This window comes from Parambassis ranga, chromosome 9 (assembly GCF_900634625.1).
Source record: "Parambassis ranga chromosome 9, fParRan2.1, whole genome shotgun sequence".
In the NCBI taxonomy this organism is placed as follows: domain Eukaryota; kingdom Metazoa; phylum Chordata; class Actinopteri; family Ambassidae; genus Parambassis; species Parambassis ranga.
The window spans coordinates 11,948,371-11,969,946 of record NC_041030.1 but is presented as its reverse complement, the minus strand read 5'-3'; the positions used below and the strand labels follow the sequence as shown (position 1 = coordinate 11,969,946).

Sequence of the window (21,576 nt, the reverse complement as noted above, 5' to 3'; positions counted from 1 at the left end):
AAAGTCAATCCCTGTAGACTCCCATGTTAAAATGGCCACCTCTACACATAAATAGTGTGTACAGCATGGTACAAAGAACTGCTCACCTGCCTCAACTCTATCGACACTCTCCCTCTTTGAATTAAGGAACAGACTGTGACGCTGTCAACATGGCAAGAGCTTCACACAGGGACTCTGAATGACTCTTCAAAAACCTACGGGTGACGTCATGCTTCGTCCAAGTTATATACTGTCTAACTTTACAGGCTAATGATAGCACATCTTGTAGCCTGCATAGTAGTCACACTGCAATTAGAGATCGAGGGTCAATTTGTAAATTTCACTTGTACATTTTTAATGTGAGGGAGCTTTCAGGTAACACTTAAGGTGTACTTTGAGATCTCAAAAATAAAGTACCTTTAAACCAGTGGAGGTGGTTTGCAGACTGAGGGCAGTCTTACTGTAAACTTTGCAGCTTTTTCTGTCAGATGTTTGATCTTAAGAGGCAACTTCTATTATCCTCAAACTTTTTCCTCTTCTAGCCAATCAAGTGAGGTCATTTCTCTTTGGTCAAGACAGTTGCCTCCTCGAGGGGAATGCCAGCTCCTCTGTCAGGTCTGAGCTCTGAGAGCCAACCAGGCATGTTACTAATTAGACGGACTGCTGGTGCAATTCATCCAAACCTCCTCTGTACTCTGGTCTTCAGTCCAGGACTAATCACAACCATCAGCACCACTGCTCTCATCCCTGATGAGCACCGTATCAACCACATGAGCAAATGGAAATATATGCAAAGACCAGCTCAAAGCAGAGCTGAAAAGTCAGACAGGGGCAATGACTATTAAATTCTACACATTATCCAACCATGGCTGGGAAACTGGGACCAAACTGTAGGAGCAGAGGGGATTTTGGAGCAAAAGGCCATAAATGATGTCAGCACAACACGCCGCAGCACGGTCTCTGTGATGTGGTGCTCTGTTTGTGGTTTAGTATACAGTAGATTGGAGGGGAAGAGGGTTTGAAGGTCAGCTTTATAAAATCCCCACCCTCTGTTCCACAACAGCGAGCCTCTCTCATGTGGCGTTGTACATGTTTATAAACTTATAACAGCGACAAATGAGCAGGACTACTGGGAGGGAAGAAAAACCTCAGGCTGATGCAGAATAAGAGATGAAATATAAAAGCAACTTTTTTATTGTTTTTATGTCTTTGGTTTGCATATCAGGGCAGTGTGATGATGCAGCGATGAGGCAAGTAGATTTTATAGGGATTTATCCGACATTTGAATGTGTATAAAAGAGTTTTATTGTTTACTCAGCAGTTTAGAAGTGATTCATGGTCTATATCTGCTGACTCAAGCCTCTAAATCTGACTCTTTATTTTACACTAGTTTGATTTTTAAAAACATGAAACATCGGGAAAGTTAGCATCTTCGACCTCCAGAGAGTGGAGCACAGAGCCATTGTTATTGCCTTAAAATGTGTTTGAAACACAGTATCCAAACTTAAATGTTTTACAAAATGGAGAACAGGTCAGCTGAGTCTCACTAGTCTCTGTGGTAAACATTTTGACAATGATAATGATGCACTGCTAGTGTGGCCCTGAGTTTCAAGGTGCTTTAAGTAAAGAAGCTGCTAAGAAAATTCACTGTGTGCCTTTATGAATCTAATATCTGACATATCAGTAGAGCGTTTGTGATTTCTAGCTAAGTCTGGAGTTGTCACATAGATTACAGCCACCAGTGAGCCCACTGAACTCATCACAGCTGCATAGAGCCAACAGTTCCGCAGGTCTACCTGCTCCATAAATGCCACCATTGTCTCAGCACTGACGTCAAAACATCAAATATGTTTCATTACCTTCTCACAGCCTTCCTAAGGACAGTAGCGCTGTGTTATAGGGTACCTACATCATGCCACTCTATACCTGCTGGCTGAGAGATGGTGATAAATTGAAGGGCAGGGAGGAGACGGGGTTAATGCAGCTTTAATGACATGGCACAGATAGGAGAAAGGAGGTAGAGCACACACCTCCGCCCCTGAAGAGGATTTAAAAGGTAAAGGATTTCAGAGGTAGTCTTTTCTATGTGATAAAAGCTATTTCCAGTTCAGTTGGTGTTATCTCAGCCAGGAAGACAGTGCGTTACTTCTTTCTGCTTCTCTCCGATAGCGTGATCCTTCAGCTTGTAAAGTGCCTGTCTGTTTGTGGGTCACTCAGTCAGCAATGCAGTCCACTTAAAGGACAGGGTGAAGGGAAATGCCTCTGCTTTATTGGGGACAGAAGAATACTCCAGCTGGCATGACCTGCATTTGTGTGTATTTGCGGGAGTGAGTGTGTGTGTGTCTGTTTTCATCCCATAAAAGTTTTTTTTTGTGCACTGGTGACTCGGCCCACTTTATTTCTTTCTGACTGCAGGAAAACAGTTTTCGATGTACTCCCACGGGAAGTCTTGGGAAATAATAAATAAATCAGTAAGCAGAAGAGGCATTTCCAGTCCAGGAGCCAGATACTTAAAAGTTAACTCAGATCCAAGGCTACGTATGTATGAAACATTAAAAAAGATTCAGGGAAAGAATAGTGCATCTGCCTTTTCACTGGATTTCACTGGATGTAGGTTAACATTGAAATGTTTGATCAAATGTGGCTTTTCTGACCAATAAATAAATAAATAAAATCTCTTACACAAACCTACAAAATGTTCCTCCATACTGTCCTTCTCTAATGGTATTGCAGCCATTGTATAGGGGGGTATAATTATAATTCTTATGCCTCTATCATTATATTCCACAGCCGGCGAGGGATTTGCTGTGCACTATGTGGTTTGTATGGAACATTTCAAAATAATGCCATAATAATATTATCATAATTATATTCCAATTTAAATACCTAAACCCTCCTATGAAGTATAATCTTGGGATTTTTCAGGAATCTGGCACAAATAAAAGCACACATAAGACAGAAGAGACAGACAGACAGGAGGACAGCTTTCCTTCTCTGTGCGGTTTACTTGATTTTAGTTTTTAATGTTTTCGCTGATGCTGTTTGTTAATTAATGACTAATGACAATTCCCTTGAGCCAAGCAGCCTGTGCTGAACGGGCTGGACGCTCCCATGTCTAATCCCATCTGGGGCCCTCAGCCCAGTTCGCTTTAACTTCAGCTGCTTCCAATTTTGGGCTCAGCACTTGTGCGCTTGCCATTTACATAACTATGAATATCAGCTGCTGTGGCCTTTTCTACACGCCGCCATACCGTGTTGCATGTATATGGGATTTATGTGTCTTCACAGAACTTGTCTCCTGAGTGCTGTGGATGTGGGTGTGAATGCAGCTAAATCTGACACCAGATCTGTTATTTTTTGTGAATGGAAGAGTGCAGATGTAACACCTGCTAACGCAAACACATGGGAGCAGAGGAATGTGACCAAAAATAAAAAACAGAGAGAGAAGAGAAGAGCTGAATGAAACGGTGAGTCCGTGTTATGCAACTCTGATAGTGCTCCTCTGTGTGGTCTATGAGGAGTTGGAGCAGGGGGGGGTCACCTGCTCTTCCTCACCACCCTTCACTCTGACCTCAGACTGGAGTCTCTCCACTCACAGCTACTAAATGCTGCTGCCATTAAAGCAGCTAATCACAGTGAACAGCTGCATCCCTCACTGTACAAATCCTCAACGCCTCGCTCTCCCACCCACACATTGACTCTGGCAGCCAGACAAACACATATACCGGCGACCATGCACTCCCACTCTTCCATTGCTAGTGGCAAGCTGCAGCCGACTGATGTTTAAAGCAGGGGGGTTTAGTGTGTAGGCCTGTGATAAGCCACTCTGAGCTGTGAAAACACAGATTACATTTCTGCGGCTTATTACAGACAGCATGCTTCTGCCTCCCAGTCATACCGTAATTGCGACCCAAAAACCGCAGCCTCCGCTTGGCTATGAGATACGGCTTGATGGGGACCCCCGCAGCAGAGCTTTGACAGCCGTGCTAATTCAAGTCTACATTGGCCCATATGTTTTGCTGTACGCCGACCTCCTCCTGCGATAAGCTGCAGCCATAGTTCTTTTATGTGCTTTCCTCAATAAATCAAATCAGCGCCAGTATATCAGCTGCTGTCTCTTAGTGTCATCTTCAAACTTTTAAGACTCCATCAAAATAAGCAGATAAAGGGAGAATACCTATAGATATGACTGTATGAGAGCGCATTCTCTACATAGGATGGGGTCTTTGAGAGCCAGCTCTAATGTAATAATGCTGCTTTTAAGGGATAAATTTGATATTCTCATATCATAAAATTGCCTCTAAATGAGGCATAATTTTGATATTTGTGTTTGATGTAGCACAAGTTGGGATATCCCAACTGAAAACAAGCCTTTACTTACTTGGAATGCCAAAAGCCAACCAGGCATACATTAAATCCCTGTTTCTGGCAGGCTATGAAAGTGCCTCCATCTGCAAATACTTAGGCTTTTTTTTCTCTCAGGCTCAATCAGAGATAAAGACCATTGTGTTCCAGGTCCACAAGTAAGACAATATCTCCCAAACCTCATAGAAAACAATTAGGACCCAGTAATTACACCATTGGCCTGGAATTCCAGCCAAGTCCTGAGGTTGGGCTGAGGAAGTAAGAAAAAGAGAGCAAATGTGAAAGGTGCCTGTCTGATGCAGTGTTATCTTACTCTGATGGAGTGAGTTTGTTTATCAGCATGGGTGTGATGTAATGTTTTGCCTTTGGAGCCCTCACTCTGAATCCAAAAATCTTTACAAGCCTGCGTAAGACTTGATGACAGCACAGACCAAGCTCTTCCCATAATGATCTCTCATTTGTCTCTGTGCACTGCTGCTTTGGTTTTTTGGGAAAACAGAACTTAAACAGAGATATGTTATCTTTACTACAGACTGGACCTGTTGATGTACATATGTGGACCAATGAGCTGGCAGGCAGTGGAGTGAGAACAGAGGGACGCAAGAGAAAACAACTCTCTCGTCTCTAAATGTTTGATTTTAGCCATATCAGTGACAGTGCAAATGTCTTACAACACACTTGCTTCCTTGCTTTTCTTTAACCTTAAAGCAGCCCCTGGTCTCAGAAAAACTGCTAGTTTGAACATTGCTAGGATCTGCTGTAATGCAGACTGGCCCTGGGAGTCAGACGTGGCCACAGGCTTTTTGAGGTGGCCTGGTGGGAGAACAGTGGAGGTGAAAGCAGGGCGGTACGAGTAAATAAGCGGATCATACACATTTTCCACAGTCTGTGAAAGGCAGACAAGCAGACGAAAAGCACTGCATGCTCTGTACCAGGATGTGTACATATTTTTGCATGTTGTTTGAGATTCATGTTATCAAAATGTCACATGACTGAGACAAAAGATTTCACGATGTGCAGATGATGGGTTTGTTCTTTAAAATAAGGTTGTTTCTGTTTTCATTGAAGTGCTTACAGCCAGATAAAAATCTACAGATGTGAAGATCTGCAGATGATGCCACACAGGTATTAAGAGCCTGGACTGACCCACTGAACTATGCATGTAGCTTTAACTTCACTTGGCAACACCATGGCAACGGTTATATGCACAATCCGGTCTCCAGCATTGCCCGTGTGGCAAGTGTTTTTTTTTTCTTTCGTAACGTGGCCAAAGAGGCAGACAGCAGCAGGGTATCAGGTTCTGCACTGGCAAGGGGTTCTGCTCACGCGACAGGAGCAGAACAAAGCGCCGATGGCCCTGGATAGCATCCATGGTGCCGGAGAGTAAAGGCCCTGTGAATGGGACCTGTCACTTCCACTCAGCACCGCCTGTGATCTGAGCCACCCGGAACGACGCTCAGATAAGTGGCTAATCCCAGCATCCCCGCTGGCTCGACAGACCCCTCCTGCCATGACAACCGGAGGGGAATCTCCTCCAGCAACAACTTAATTGGATAATTTCCTCCCTGCTTCAGTGTGTGTTCCCCTGCTTTTGTTAAGTAAAGTCTGCGTTCTCTGACTGTGAATGTGTTTTTTTATTTAAACTTGTGAGTGGGGAGTGTCTAAAACAAGCATAACATTCAGGCAGTTCTGATGCACCCAAGTGTAAGCGGGAAAAGTAGAGTCATTTCTCCAGCTGAAACCACACTGCAGCAGACTTCTGGCCACAAGGAGGGCAGAGAGTTGATCTTAGTTTACCTGGGACTGAGAGCGTAAAAAGAGAAAAACAGCCTCTGCTTGCATCACCACAAAAAAGTGACCACTTTAACCACTGTAAACATTTATTGTCCTTTGTGTTACATAGCCCGGCAATTTGTGTTACACCCATTCAAGTCCTGGGTCCCAGCATAAACAGACGCTCCACCCTTCTCCCCAGACTGCAGAGACCTGCCAGTGCCAGGGGAAGTCATTATGCACTGGGAGTTTGTGTGTGTGTCTGTCTGTGTGTGTGTGGTGGGCTACCGTAGTCGAAAAATGAAAACAGCAGTGCTAGCAAGGAACCTAAAGAGGATGAAGACTTGGTTCCAGCTGGAGCATAAAACTCAAAACCACAGAAAAGAAAGAAGCCATACGTGGTACAATGAAGACATTAAAACTGATTAATAAAGTGGAGGTATCTGACTCACACAGGGGAGGCTGGGGGATCCTATTTCTTAACTTCATTTAGAAGACAGAAGCAGCCTTATGTAAGCTTAATGGAAATCACTCCTGTTTTAAAGTTTTACTCTCACAAGTATATTGGACAGCACATATGCAGGCAATAAGAGTAATGCAGATGGCGAGTTAGCTTGAAGACTAATAAAGAAACGGGAAGCAGGTAAAGAAAAGGTGACACAGTGAAAGAAGGAGAGATCTGTTTGTCATTCATGTCTGTATGAAGTTGGGTGAACTGCTCTGATGTCATGACTGACCTTCTTCACAGGTGGCCCCACTGAATCCTGGACAGCATTTCCACTCCAGAGACGTCACAGTGCGGTACACCACTTTATAGGAAGGTCTGACCACTGTCCTGTAGCTGCAACACAAACACACACACAAACTTTGTTTTCAGCTGGTTTCATTTTGGTTTTGTCTACTCCATACACAAATATTTATGTGTTTCTCATCAGAGCACATCCTCTTATTTTAGTTGGATTAATTGGCAGATCTTACAATAGACAAGAAAACCCCAGCTGTTATGTTCAAGCAGCAACCTCCACCACAGAAACATCACTGTCAAATGGCCACTGGAGGCTGGTTCAGCAACTCCCAACCCAACTGTTCAGAAGAGTGAATGCTGGTTGCTGTCTTATAACACTGTCTTATAAAATACTGTGGAAGTACAAGAATTTTGGTTGTTTGTTTTCTAAAAGTGTACTTAAAATCAGTTTTGTAAGAGTTCCTGACATCTTGGCACGTCTGTATTGGTACTGGCCCTCTCACCTGCCTCCTGTGCATCCCTGTGGCCAGCGGCACGTCTGGTAGACTCGCTGGAGGATTGTCCCATTCTGCACCTGGCAGGTCACTGTCTTAGTGACGGTATGAGGACACCAGTTCCTGAAGGGACAATTAAACATAAGTCAGACATACAGCAGGATCACCTTGGATTTTTAGATCACATTAAAGGTAGGGTAGGAGATTTTGAAAACTCAGTGAGAGTCAGCCAGATTTTGAAAGTAAACACACGCCCCGTTCTCTAAGAGCTCACCCCAAAGCCACGCCTCCCAACCAGTCTGTGACTTCAGCCATCATGCACGTACCTCTCTGGTGCGCGCAGAGCAAGAAGAGAGTGACAACCAGCCAATAATCCGCGCAGGTGCGCCTCGTAGGATTGGCTGATATTTTTAGCGTTTTATACCTTCCACAGATGATTAATATTCTTCGTTTTAAATCGAAACTGCCGAACTAATCGGTTGCTATCGGATTGTAAAGAGAAGTTACACTAATTTAACAAAAAGCGCATCAGAATGAAATCTCCTACCCTACCTTTAAGAGTAAACAAGGACTATATTTTAGAACACCTTTAAACCAGTGAAGCCGCACTACAGAGCGCTCACAAAGACAAATTAGTCACGCAGTCACATTCAGAAGTCTTCCCGCGACTCCAGATCCTCCTCTCCCTTCCCCCATTCCCTTTGTTTTAAAACTTCCTTATGGTGTTTACATGGTTTTAATCAGCCACAAGATTTGCAGTAGAGCATTGTGGGCTGTATTTACACTGAGGTCTCTCCTCTGTCAATACACATCCGCTTGTATTCAGCACTCAGGGGAGGTGAAGTCCCCGCGGAGGGAATAAAGAGGAAGACAAGGCTTCATACAGAGATGGAGGTCTTTCAGTACAGGTTAATTCTGGGTCGTGGCTTCAATCCCTTTTGAGAGAGGCTTCACAGGACATTATCTAGAGGCAGGAGAGACAATGACCAGCATCTGAAAAAAAAAAGCTGGGAGCAAAGACTTGAAAAATGGTATATTTTGTTAAAATGTATGCGTAAAGAGAGGAGACTGAAAGCTAATTGGTTTAGTTTAATCCTCACCATTGGCTCAATTACCCCTTTAACAGGAGCAGATATCTGAGATTATGAAAAAAGATTGAGAACTAGCATGATCGATCATCTCAACTTATCAAATCAGGTCAACACTGAGCTTCCGCGTGTCACTATTATTAACAGTGAAACGAACAAACACCCTCATTACCGCCATACATCTATGAGAAAAAGAAGGAAACAATTACAACCCCACAGCCTGTGTTTACACACTCAGTAGATGTATAGAAAGGGGCACAAACCACAAAGGACACAGTATGGCTCTCAGAACAAAACTACACTTTGTGTGTTCTGCTGCCAATGTGTTTGCAGGAGTGGGTGGGTTTTCCCACCAAAGTCTGTTTGTCAATATGTGAGACCATATGTTTGTGTGTATCACAGACAGTTTAAAAGAAAGCGCCAAAGGCGGAGGATGCGAGGCAGCCCTGAAACAGCTCCTATTAACAATCCCCACATGTTGTGGTGACCGCACACACACAGACCTGAGCCAGCGAGCATCAGACCGCTGATAAATGTTTGTGTACTACTGCAGAGTTTTTTTTTTCCTGAATGTTCAGCCTTATGAAGAATGACACCTTATATTATTTACACCATTTTGAAAGAAAGTGATGATTAAAAAGTAAAGAGAGCTCTAAACATTAAGACACACATCACAAAAGGAATGATGCATATACAACAGGCTCTAATCACTAGTGGAACATTTCAGACAGTTGTGGTCAGGTAGAACGAGGAGAGGGGTAATAACCCCAACTCCTCCCCACCACTTATCCTCCAGACCCAACAGATAAACATCTGAGTTTCCCAGGCTGAGAGGAGGTTTCACCTGGGAACAGCTAAGATTGTCACCAGGGGGTACGAGGAGGGAAGTGGGGGTGGCTTTTATGGTCTTCCTCTGTCTTTGCGTTGCTGCTCTTATGTAATTAAAAGAGGAAATGCCAACCAGAACTGCTGAGCGAAAGAGTTTATGACTTCTCTAAACGGTATGACAACCAGTGCTAACCAATTCACACAACAACAGAAATGATTCTCCACTGCGGTCAGGCAGTGATTAAAGATAATTGCATTAACATAACATCATTTTCTTCTCTTCTTCTTCATTTCCTACTTTACAGGGAGACAGGTGCTCATTGCACTTATTCTGCCACTCTCAAATATCTCATAGTCAACACCTTCCTCTTACTGGAGGCACCCTCGTGTTAGGAAGTGTGAAACCCACCAGCACCATGCTGTTTCACTGGCAAAAACACCAACCAGGCCCTCAGTGAGTATCAGGTCTCTAAGCACACATGGCACACTCTGAATGCCCGGCCCAAGCTAAATAAATCATCAACCATCTTTCACAGTCACACACAGCCACAGCCAACTGTTAAAGAAAGACATTTAGAAAAAACACACACATACAGCTTTGTCCCATCTGTTCCTCAACGCTGCAGAAGCCAAGACAGTAAAACATTGGAGGGAAGCAACCCTTAAATGAACACAAATGCTGACAAAAAAACTCTTAAGTTGTCAAAAATATATACTGCTTGTGGCCTCATTTCACCTTGTATGCAGTCAGCATCGTTAATGATCATACTACTGAGCTGGTTTACTCTCAGCAGCAGACTGTATGGGGAGGAAGAAGCTGGAAGTGTGGCTGTGTGAAATGAGGAGAGGGTGGACGGAGGCTGATGAGACTCTGGTGAAAAACATCCACCCGCCTATTCATACACTGTGAGAGGAGGAGAGCTGAATATTCAAAGATATGATTGAAATGCGTGGATAGAAATCTGAAGGAATTTTACTAGATTTCTGTCTGTGGGAAAATAGTTGGAGTGAACAAAGGACAAAAGATAGATGTGGCAAAACGCCATGAGAGGAGAGGAGAGGAGAGGAGAGGAGAGGAGAGGAGAGGAGAGGAGAGGAGAGGAGAGGAGAGGAGAGGAGGAGGATGAAGGAGGAGGAAGGTTATTTTATTATAAAGGTCGCACAAGGGAAAAGGGAAGTGAAAGAAAAGACAATTATAAGGCAGCATGGTTCCCATGGGACAGAGATAAAGTGTAAGATAAATGTGCTACAACAACAAATGACAAAGAGAAAAATACATGTCAAGAGGAAATTAATGAAGCAAACTGTGTTCCTGGAGTCCTAATCAGCAGCTTCTGGGAAAAACTAAAAAAAGAAGCAGAGGGGCCTGAAAAGTGTAAAGTAAAATAAAACTGACATATTCAGTTTATATTTGAAGAGTATCAGGGATATCATATTGCTGGTTCAAAGTGTGTTTCCCATGTGCTGAAGACAAAGGAGATCCTAAAAGCACTGCAGTGAGGCCTTGAAGGTCAGGGCTAAGTGACTCTTTACGACAGCCAGGAAGAAATCAGGAAAACTCTCATTTGTCTTTGTCTGTTTGGAGCTTTCAGGCCTGGACACCTGTGAGCTTTCAGTCAGAGTGTGTATTCATGGGTCTGTGCATCTTTAAGTGTTTGAAGCTGGAAGTTAAAAAGGAACATTCCACTCCATGAAAGATTTGACACACACAGTAACACATAGCCTGGTAGAGCTGACCTCCACCCAACATGAATGAGACTTGTACAGTATAGAATGTTTTTTGGATAATTTTCATCTGTATCAGCAATTTTTTAATTGATATAACAGAGGTGGCTTGAAGTGACGACTTCAGATGTCTGACAAAACCATCAAAAGGCCTCAATTCCACTCACATATTTTCAATAAAACAGAAGAAAGGCTGTGCTGCTTCCATATATAACTACACTTTCCCCGGACACACACTGTAACTGTACATTAAAGTAATTTAAATGGTCAAATCTGAAGCCACTCTCCACACAAGGCTCAGGCTGCTGGAATCTCTTCATTCCCATGCTTACAGAAAACGGTTAGGATGGGGGAGGAATGAGGGCGACTGCAGGGCTCAGACTGCCTGTCAGACCATGACAAGTCCTCCGAGGGAGGATAAAGAAGTGCGCGAGACATGAAATAAAGAAGCATCTACCTCAGCAACCCCACAGCGTGCTGAGCTTATACAGTCATTAAGAAGGACAAGGGTGAATGAACACTTTATCAGCTCCTCTACAGAGAGACAGCACAGAGTTGTTAATCCCCTTTGATTTCGGTAATCACTGTGTGAAGACAGGACTGGAATGGGCAGACTTTCTTAGTGAAGGTTGTTCTGCAACAGATTCTTTTCCTGATAGTTCATATTTATTGTCTTTTAAGCACCTAATGACAAGCTGTTGTGAGTCTGAAATCCCATCACTGAAACAGACCAGACCAGCAGGTGGACTGAGACCTTGAGCTCCTCTCATTTCACCTCAAACCCGCTGACCTCTCTGAAGACCTGCGCTTACACCAGCAGCAGCTTTCTTTCCATCTATCTATCCATCTATCCTACAGTGACCACTTACAAACAGCAGCAAACTGACTGTAAACTTATCTCATCTTCCCCCAAACAAGACCAGATGCAGCAGAGTCCCAGCTGCTTGTGTTTATTAAACATGTCCACAATCCTCTGGTCATGGAGTGGCAGAGGAGCTGAGTGGAGGGGTGCAGCCGGGTGAAGCGAGGCTGGGAGCAACCTGGGACACACCCAGAATAACAGAGCTCATCAGAGAGAAGGGGGCTCAGCCTCCGACCACACTGAGCACACACACACATTCAGACAGTATAAATATTTGAAAGACATCCTCTCATTATGTAGTAAAGGCTAGTCTGAGCTTTGCACCAGGAGAACAGAGCTGGTTAAAGATCTTGTTTGTTTAGTCTAGGACTCTCCTTCAACCACACTGCTGTCATACAGAGGATCAATCATTTCATGACACAGCATCAAAGAAGCAGCCTCTATGTTTGGTAGCTGGTGGTGCTGAGAAGGAGCAGATGATGGAGTTGTTGTTGCATACACACACACACACACACACACACACACACACAGAGGAGGTATATGAGTGAGCTGGGACAACAATGAAGATGGGACTAAGCAGGGAAATGAACTGCCAGCACAGGAAAAAGGAAACCAACTGTCAGGAAGACAATAGGACCTGGTAGATAGATGGAGATGGGAGTATCGTGCTTTGACAAAGGCAGACACAATCACAGCTTAATGTTTAACGTTCAGTGCAAGATGTTAACACAATATTAAGTGACCCTTCCTTACCTTTTCTGATAGACTGAGGTGTGAGCGGCTGCTGTCTGGTCTCTGCTCAGCTGCGTCCCGGCTGAATACGTCTTGTAAAGTCCCGTCTTCCAGGTCCCATCAACAAAAGTGGTCAGCCAGAGTATCAGCAGAGTCCAAAGCAAACTTTTTCTGCCAAGCGCGGACACGCTGTCTCGTTGGTACGATCCCATTTCCGCTGCATCCAAAGTGTGGAGTCCAGAACTGTTTTAATGAGCCCAACTTCCAACAGACCGGATTGTGAATCCGGCTCGGAGTGTGGAAAATGTGTCAAACTGCACCGGGTCGACTGGAAAAGACGCGCATCCTCTTTACTAAAGTAGAAAACTAATGCGGACTGTTTGTAAAATTGGCTCTCTGTGACAGAGATCCGAGCATTGGATAGCTGTGAGTGAGCGTTCAGAGTGTGTCGTCCTCTCCTCTGTGAGCTCTGCCTCCCTCCGTCTGTCTGCGCTCACATCCAGCAGAGCCTCTACAGCAGCGGGCATGGAACCAGTTTTATAGTGTCCTCGGGTCTTTGAAAAGCACAGCCTGCTCTACCCTGCCCCGTTTCAACCCCTCACAGATGACAATGCATGCTGAGGCCGACGGACTTTACGCAGCTGTATTTTTTTTAAAATCGTAAATAAATCACAAGAGCTGCTTCTCCAGGTTCCTATTATATCCCTGGAGCTGTGCGGATGATGACGATGACATTTTTGGTGAACACAACAGAATATAAAAAGAAACAATGAAATTATGGCTTTAGTAGATCTTACAAGGTTTAAGCTCTATAAGTTTTTTTTCTCGTTAGCAGTCAGCAGCTGTGAGTTGTGTACACTGATACCCCCTCTCTAAACATGCATTTGAGACATTTAGGTTTAGACATTTAGGTTTACAGTGCAAGCAGCCAGAAACCACCTGGCACTGCAAATCAGAGACGCAACCTCTCAGCTGCAAAAAGATGCTGCAGGCTGGGGGAGCATTGCAATACTCTTGAATGGCGCCCACCTGCTCACAATCGCTACACATAGAAACTTTGGTGTTGGATAGAGGTATGGGAGGTGGGGGGGGGGGGGGGGGGGGGGGGATGATGTGTCAGAGTTTTTTGTTTCAGGGCATCCTTGGTGTTTTATGAGGCCACTCAGCTCAGACAGTCAGCACAGAGCAGGAACAAGAGCAGTTTAGGGTTAATGTAAATCCCTGCAGTCAGGAGCAGCTGAAAATAATTTTGACCTCTGAGGAGGGAGACGGCTGTCTGTACCACTGAGAGGATTTCTTTTTTTTTTTCTTTATCTGTCACTTCTTGAGCAGTTACTCTCCTGCTTCCATGGCTTCCTGCTTCTGAATGAGCTGCTTTATTTCTTGTCAGCTCTTCAAGTCAAGGTCTTTATTAAACAACACACTATTCTTTGTCTCCGGTGTTTGGTCATAAACATGTCTTGATCTTTGCTGTGTATATTGGTTGTGGGCCAGTCCAACCTCTACCCTGATTTTTGGCTACACAATCTGAACAGTCCAAAAGTTTATTTTAACCAGCACAGCCACACTCTCTCCGCTGAGGCTACATGATCTATGCTGCATGCATCATTCCTAAAAACTGCTTTTATTTCTGCATGTCTCTGACCTCACTGCTGCACCAGCTGCCAGGTCCTCCGGGTCGTCTAGTTTTTAGAGGAAACTTCACCTGCTTTGGCATGCTGACCTCAGCAGCCTCAATTACTCAGAGCTGTACTAGATCTGTTTGTTAAATGTTATGATAAAACACACAGTGCTTCCTGCCGTGCAGAGAGAGGCTGAAAAGAGATACTTGGGTGAAGTGGAAAACTTCAGAAGCCTTTGGTCATTGTTACATTTTCCACTGTATGCAGCAGCTTTTGCCTTCCTCACCTCAGCAGAAACCTGCAGTCCTTACTAAGCATGTACACAAATCTGGCCATATATGATCGGATGAGTAGTGAATATTCATTCATCATAAAATAGACACTTAGGCCTAAAAGATGCTGACATAGTCTCTCAGTGCAGCAGCATGACTGGACTGAAGACTCAAGTATTGTTGTATGCTGCCATCTAGTGACAAAACACTTTCCCAAGGGGAAAATTCCAGGTGCTCCATGTATACTCAAAAAATGTATACTCTTTTAGACAGTACTCGTTTTGACTTGCCAATTTAGCGCAGACATCAAAGAGTTGGAAGGAGGAGTTCACCCTGTACACGGACCTCACGATGTCTGGCGCGGAGGAAAGGACTAAGGTTAAGTTGTTCATCTACCTCCTCGGAGAGAGAGGGAGGGAGCTACTGGATACACTGTCAAGTGGTAGGACGGCAGCCAGGAGGACAGTAGTTTCTATGATGGCGCTGTTTGATGAACATTGTAATCCAAAACTGAACAAAATTGTAGAGAGGTACAAGTTTTTCATCAGAAATCAAGGACTGGATGAGAATATTGACAGATATGTCACAGATTTAAGAGTTTTGGCCAGTATGTGCAACTTTGGAGATATAAAGGACTTACTAATAAAAGACCGCATCATGTGTGGCACAAATAGCTCTGCCATGAGAGAAAGAGTGTTAAGGGAAAAAAACTTAACACTGGATAAATGTTTGCAAATTTGCAGAGCATCAGAACTGTTGCGAGAGAATATCAAAACAATACAGAGAAAGACAGTGATGGAAATACATGCAATGAAAAGGACTTCCTGAAGAGACAAAAGGGAAGAGACTAACTGCAACTTTTGTGGCCATACACATGAGAAGAACAAACACAAATGTCTGGCATATTGAAAAAAGTGGAAAAAATGTGGAAAAGAAAACCATTTTGTTGTGAAATGCAAATCAAAACCTGAGAAAACTAAGAAAAGCGGACCAATTCACACAGTCTCAGAGTCAAGTGATTCATGTGAGGACATCATGACAATAACAGCAGTAAATGAAAAACAAGAGACCATAAACCATATGGAGGAGGTGCACAGCAAAAGCCAAGAGCTCTTTGCAGGGATGCTGTTAAACAAAAAGCTTGTAGACTTCCAAATCGAAATCCAAAATTTCTAGTATGATTTCTGTGACAAAGCCTAATGGGAAAATGAGGATCTGCATAGAACCCAAACCATTGAACAAAGCACTGAAAAGGTGTCGTTATCCTCTGCCCACTATTGATGACATCCTGCCAGAACTCTCGCAAGCAAAGGTATTCACAGTTTGTGACATGAAACATGGATTTTGGCATGTCAGGTCAGAAGAGGAGTCGAGCTATTTCACCACATTCGCTACTCCTTTTGGGCGCTACTGCTGGCTCAGGATGCCAATGGGCATAAGCCCAGCTCCAGAGGTCTTCCAAAGGAAACTCATGCACTCGCTTGAGGGGTTATAAGAAGTGTGTGTAATTGCTGATGACATACTGATCACCGGTGAGGGAGACACACAGGAAGAGGCAACCAAGAATCACAATGAGAAGTTGAAATGTTTTCTGGTGAGATGCAGAGAAAAAGACATTAAGCTGAATGCAGACAAGTTTAAGTTGAGAAGTCAGTCTGTTCCCTACATCGGACACTTACTGACATAAGAAGGTCTCCGCATTGACCTGGAGAAGGTTCGGGCAATAAAAGAACTGCCAAGACCTGGAGATGTTAAGGGAGTCCAGAGATTTGTAGGTATGTTGAACTACTTGTCAAAGTTCTGTGATCATCTTTCGGATGTCTGTGAAGTCTTGAGACAACTGACACACAAAAACAATATGTGGGAATGGTCTGAGGTGCATGAAAATGCATTCAGACAATTGAAAGAAAAGATAACAAACACACCACTGCTCAAATACTACAATCAAAATGATGAGTTAACTCTGCAATGGGATGCCTCAGAGACAGGGCTAGGTGCGGCCCTGACATAGAATGGTAAACCTGTGGCCTTTGGAAGCAGAGAGCTTACTCCCACAGAAAGAGGATATACCCAAATAGAAAAAGAATGCTTAGCCATAGTGTTTGGGATTGAAAAGTTCCACCAGTATATATATATATATATATATATATATACACATACTGTATATATATATGGTAGGAAAGTGACAGTACAGCGTGACCATAAGCCCCTTGAAAACATTGTGAGAAAGCCACTGCTCAGTGCACCAACGAGATTGCAGAGAATGTTACTCAGGCTGCAGAAATACATTGATGTGATATATGAAACACCCTGCAGCTTAGACAGCATCCTTCTGTCTGACACTGCTGTCAGGGAGTCCAGCTCCACCCTCAAAACATCACCAGCCCTTCTGATCAGTTTATTAAGTCTGTTTGTGTCCGCTGCTTTCAGTCTGCTGCCCCAGCCCACAACAGCAAAAAAAATCGCACTGGCAACCACAGACTCATAAAAGACCCTCCTCAGAAAATAGAGGCTGCTGCAGGTATTTGTAATCATCCACAATGTCCACACTCTGCCCACTAATGGAAACTGGAGCCACGTGTGTCTTGGTCCTCCTCAGGTCCACAACCAGCTCCCTTGTTTTTGCCACATTGAGCAGCAGATGGTTCTGCTCACACTGTGACAAAGCTGTCCACCACAGTCCTGTACTCAGACTCTCCACCTTTGCTGATACATCCCACTATGACAGAGTCATCAGAAAACTTCTGAAGGTGACATGTAGGGGTGGGACGATACAGGTAACTCACGATTCAATTCGGTGGCGATATGTAGCCCACGATATTGACGATTTGCAATATGTACGATATTCAATATATCGGAACAAATTTGATCAACGATATATGTTACTGAAAAAGAAAAAAATGGCCATACTTTTTTAAGGAAATCTTATGCATTTATTCAAGCCAACATTTCCAACACTGTGCAAAGAAATACGTGGCCAATATTTATTTAAACCCAGTGTAGCTACACAGATCTTTAATTGAACTCCCAATACTGTATAAAAATATAAAGGGGTAACAGTGACCTGTTGTGGTAACCAATGTTTATAGTCAACGTTTCGTTTGTCCAACCCTGTGTTACTAAGCTCTGGTTCTAAAGATGTGGATCTGAACTTTTCGCCAGCTATGACACATTCAAACTACGACCTCTTCTCTAAGATGAAAAAGGGGTTCAGCGATCACCATATTGACAGTGACGATACATGCTCCACTCTGACTGAACATGTGTAACTTGAGCACTTCTACCTTAGGCCACTGACTTCATCATCTCTCAGCATTGTGAGTAATACTATAGGATAAACAAAAAAATAGAAATTTAGTAACAAATGTTTTCAATCAAACCAAAGTGAAGAAACTGATGATTTGGGCACCTCCACTTTTGCATCCGGGTCATCTGGAGTGTCCTGTAATGAGGCCAGTATCCCTGCCCTCAGCATTTGCTCCTTACCCAGACAGGCAATGGCTCCATCGATGGGCGCTGGTTCAAAGCAGAGAGGCTGTTCATTCGGGAAGTAGCTGCCTGAGAAGATGAGCTAGATCTGTGACAACAGATGAAACTTAAGTTATCACATCTGCAGGTGAGCATTCAAATGAGATTTTTAATGGGATGGACATCAATCATACCTCTGGGAAGTAGCATAGGCAATCTGAGCCTGGCAGTAGCAGGGACATACATCCAATCAGGAATGATATCCAAGACCCTGGCCTCCTCCATCTCCTGTAAGGTACCAATAAAGGGCAAATGATCTGCAGGGTACATTGAGTCAAAGACTTGAGAGGCATGTAATGTGTCATTTACATAGGGATAAACATAATGGATTTGGTGGGATAAGCCCCTTTAAAATGACGCCTTACTCATGTGTCAGATCTATCAAAGAACCACCTGCAGCATTATGCTTGAATACTTAGATAAATGTTAAAAAAATGATAACATAACAAAATATCTCTTTAAGCAGCTAACTGATCACACTTGCAATTTGTTACAGCTGATGGACTGAAATAAAGATGGGTAGTTACAAGAGTTGTCCAATAAACTTGTTTTTATTAAGGAATTATTGAAATGAAAAATTGTGTGTGTGTGTGTGAGAGGTGAGTGTGTGTTAGAAAATGGATGGATGGATATAATACATTACATGTATACAATACAACAAAATCAGTGATCATTATTATCACGTCCTCAGGCAGGTGAAGACTGGTTTGGTGCAGTGTCTGGTCATAAGATCACAGAGCTGTGGAGAGAATATCACAATTACACAATGTACAATTTGCATGTCCTTTCATTTCCTTGTATTGGTGCAAATGTATGGCTCATTAAGTAGAAATGTAGCATTGAACTCCTGAGAGAAACCAGACACAAGTTATTTGTACAGCGATCCAGCTGTTTACATTTCAGCACAAATCTGTTGACAATACAAAGTGTATTCCCAGACAGGGAAATGAGGCCCCATTATCCTTTTCAGGGTAATATTTAGATTTCACAGCTTGTCTTGTTAGAGTAGCTGAAACTGAAGGAAAACACTGTCTATTTATGTAACATGCTGAAAGTCCTGTTTACAGGGGTTTAACCTGGGGTTTAGCAGTGCACTCCTCTTACATTGTTGTATCATTCAGATCAAATTTCACAGGTATGAGTTTATTGGTATTCAGCAAACACGTTAAGTCTTACTGTAGTCTGAATTTACATGTATGCTGGCACAGGAGTTAGACTGAGTTATATGTGTTTCACTATGTTCACAGAGTATAAAGATATGGCATGACTACTAGTGTAACGATCACTTAGCATGCTGACTTTGAATACAACACAAACAATAAAAACCGACAAAGTTTAAGGGCATGGAAATGTCTACACTGTGGCAGCTTACAGGAGCTGTTAGGATGTGTGTGGAGTCACATGTCATGCAAAGTGGCACTACAAATGGTACAAATAGTTGAAAGGATGTTATGACAAACAGCTCTGCTAGATCAATGGGCACACCCATGATATCCACTGGGCTGCTCTATCTATCTATCTATCTATCTATCTTGAATTGTATCCTCATCTGCTTCAGAGATTAACATAAAGTATTTCTTTAAGCTATTATGGTCATGGTTAAATTAGATGTGAAGTTTGAGCTTAAGAAAAGATTAGAAACAGACTGAATTTAAATCCTGCGAATCTCAATCATTTTAAGATGTTTTCTGCTGTAGCATGCTCATCTGTGTTGTTCGGGTGTATAAGGTCATGGTGGTTGTAAATCTCTTAGTGTTCCATTGCTTGAAGAGTTCCTTTGCTTTTTTGCGAAAGTTTTTCCCTACAACAACGTAGAGTATTGGGTTGAGAACGCTGTTAAAGAAGGCAAAGTAGCTGAAGAACTGTCGGCTGTATGCCACGTTGCGGTAAAAATCACACCCAGGCACAATCTTAAACCTACTAAGCAGGCTTAGTATCCTCATAACATGGAATGGCACCCAGCAGATCAAGAATGCTAGGAGGACAACCGGGACCAGAGTGGTGGCCTTGTTCTCCATTTTCTGAGCATGTACGCCCTCGGCCATTCTGTTTTTCAAAGCCTTAAGAATTTTAACAGTACAGAAAGAAATTGTACAAATAGGGATGACAAAGCCAAATGTTATGAGCACCAACTGAAATGTCAGATATGTTTTATCATCTAAGTCAAGAAAGCATATGGTAACATTAGAGTAATCTGTTTGTGTTTTCCTGTAGACAATAGTGGGGACACTCAGGAGCAAACCAAGTCCCCACACCAGAAGACATCCACATTTGGCAAAACCAGGCCTTCGCATAGTTTCATGGGAGAGTGGGTGCACCAGTGCCAAATAACGATCTATGCTAACCAGGACGAGGAAGTAGTTGCTGCAGTTTGCATTCATATGGATGACAGTGTTTGTCAGGCGACACATGGTTTTACCAAAAGTCCAGTTGAATTTGTTTCCTACATACACAGCCCAGAAGGGCAAAAAGGATGTCAGCAGGAGGTCAGCACCAGCCAGGTTGCCCAAGTAGATCTCAGCCACAGTGCAGGGCTTCTTGTGGAAGAAGAAAACCATCAGCACAAACACATTAAAGATGATTCCCAGCACACTGATGATCATGATGTAGGTCGCAATCATACCGACATAGGGTATGTCAGTAGAACACAATGAATTTTGCTGTGTGGAATCATTGCTGAGGTTGGCAGGGATGCTGTACAGAAACACAAGAAACATTATACTTAAAACAGCAAGTTACCAAGGTAAAATTATATTTCTTTAAATTACTACAAAGCGGTGGTTGGCAAGTAACTGTCTGCTTTGATGTTATGAGCAACTTGCGGGTTGAATTATTCTCTAAATTATACTTGTTCCCACACAAATTGCCACAGAAAGTTCTCTTTGCTCTGGTATTGTATATACTAGCTTTAGAAAGATATATTTGATCACATTTAACACATTTTAAATATTTAGTTTGTATCTAACTTCATCTGACAGGCAATCTTCCTGCCTGTATTTGTTTATCAATAATACTGTTATTTGAGCACTTATTTGCACATAACAGTAATAAGACTTACAACATTAAACACAATAAATACAGGATGAATGAATTCTTAAAAAAGCAATATAATCAGTCTATCTGTCCAGAAGTAGTGTAGATATTATCTAGAATTGTATCTATTATCTCCACTCAAGTCAAGTATTGGTAAACACTGACAAAACATGTTGAATTAAAACACTGGCTTTCTAAACAGTGTCATGTGTTCAGTGAAGACCCATTTTGGCTTCACACTATCACGTTGCATCAGAATATCTTAATGTGATGAGGCATAAAACTTGGAATTATGTTGCTCACGGCACTTGCTAGCATTGAAAACTACAGGGAATAAAGAAGAAACACGTTGTGCATACCTTGTAGGTGAGAGAGCCATCCCTGCAGAGGATAATAGAACTGTCCAAACACCCGCTGGCCGCCGGTGCCGCCGGTAAGAAAGCAGAGAACGTCACTCGTACAACGCGGACTCTCTGATAGCACGTTGTATACGCATGTTTGGTGTCGTGGTAAATTGTATCGAAGTGTTG

General features: G+C 43.0%; 2 protein-coding genes across 3 annotated transcripts in view; both read right to left on the bottom strand.

Moving 5' to 3' along the window:
• emid1 (EMI domain containing 1) overlaps positions 1 to 13,121 on the bottom strand; it is a 42,469-nt gene extending 29,348 nt beyond the window's left edge. For both annotated transcript variants that reach the window (XM_028414988.1, XM_028414986.1), the window contains exons 1-3: positions 12,613 to 13,121; positions 7,366 to 7,479; positions 6,855 to 6,958 (exon numbers count right to left, since the gene is read on the bottom strand). In XM_028414988.1, the coding sequence (XP_028270789.1) occupies positions 6,855 to 6,958; positions 7,366 to 7,479; positions 12,613 to 12,803 (409 nt within the window). In that variant the 5' untranslated portion in view covers positions 12,804 to 13,121. The remainder of the gene's footprint in view (positions 1 to 6,854; positions 6,959 to 7,365; positions 7,480 to 12,612) is intronic.
• A 6,568-nt stretch (positions 13,122 to 19,689) lies between these two features.
• Positions 19,690 to 21,525, bottom strand: LOC114441163 (B2 bradykinin receptor-like). The gene is made up of 2 exons (XM_028413955.1): positions 21,406 to 21,525; positions 19,690 to 20,707 (listed from the first exon to the last, which is right to left on the bottom strand). The coding sequence occupies exons 1-2, from the start codon at positions 21,423 to 21,425 to the stop codon at positions 19,690 to 19,692; spliced, it is 1,038 nt and encodes a 345-aa protein (XP_028269756.1). The 5' UTR covers positions 21,426 to 21,525.
• Between the last annotated feature and the right edge of the window lie 51 nt (positions 21,526 to 21,576).

Excerpts from the sequence above, each read along its gene's own strand:
- LOC114441163 (XM_028413955.1), bottom strand. The coding sequence starts at position 21,425 with ATGGCTCTCTCACCTACAAG. Across the intron at positions 20,708-21,405 it reads ATGGCTCTCTCACCTACAAG|CATCCCTGCCAACCTCAGCA; the intron begins GTATGCACAACG and ends GTTTCTGTACAG.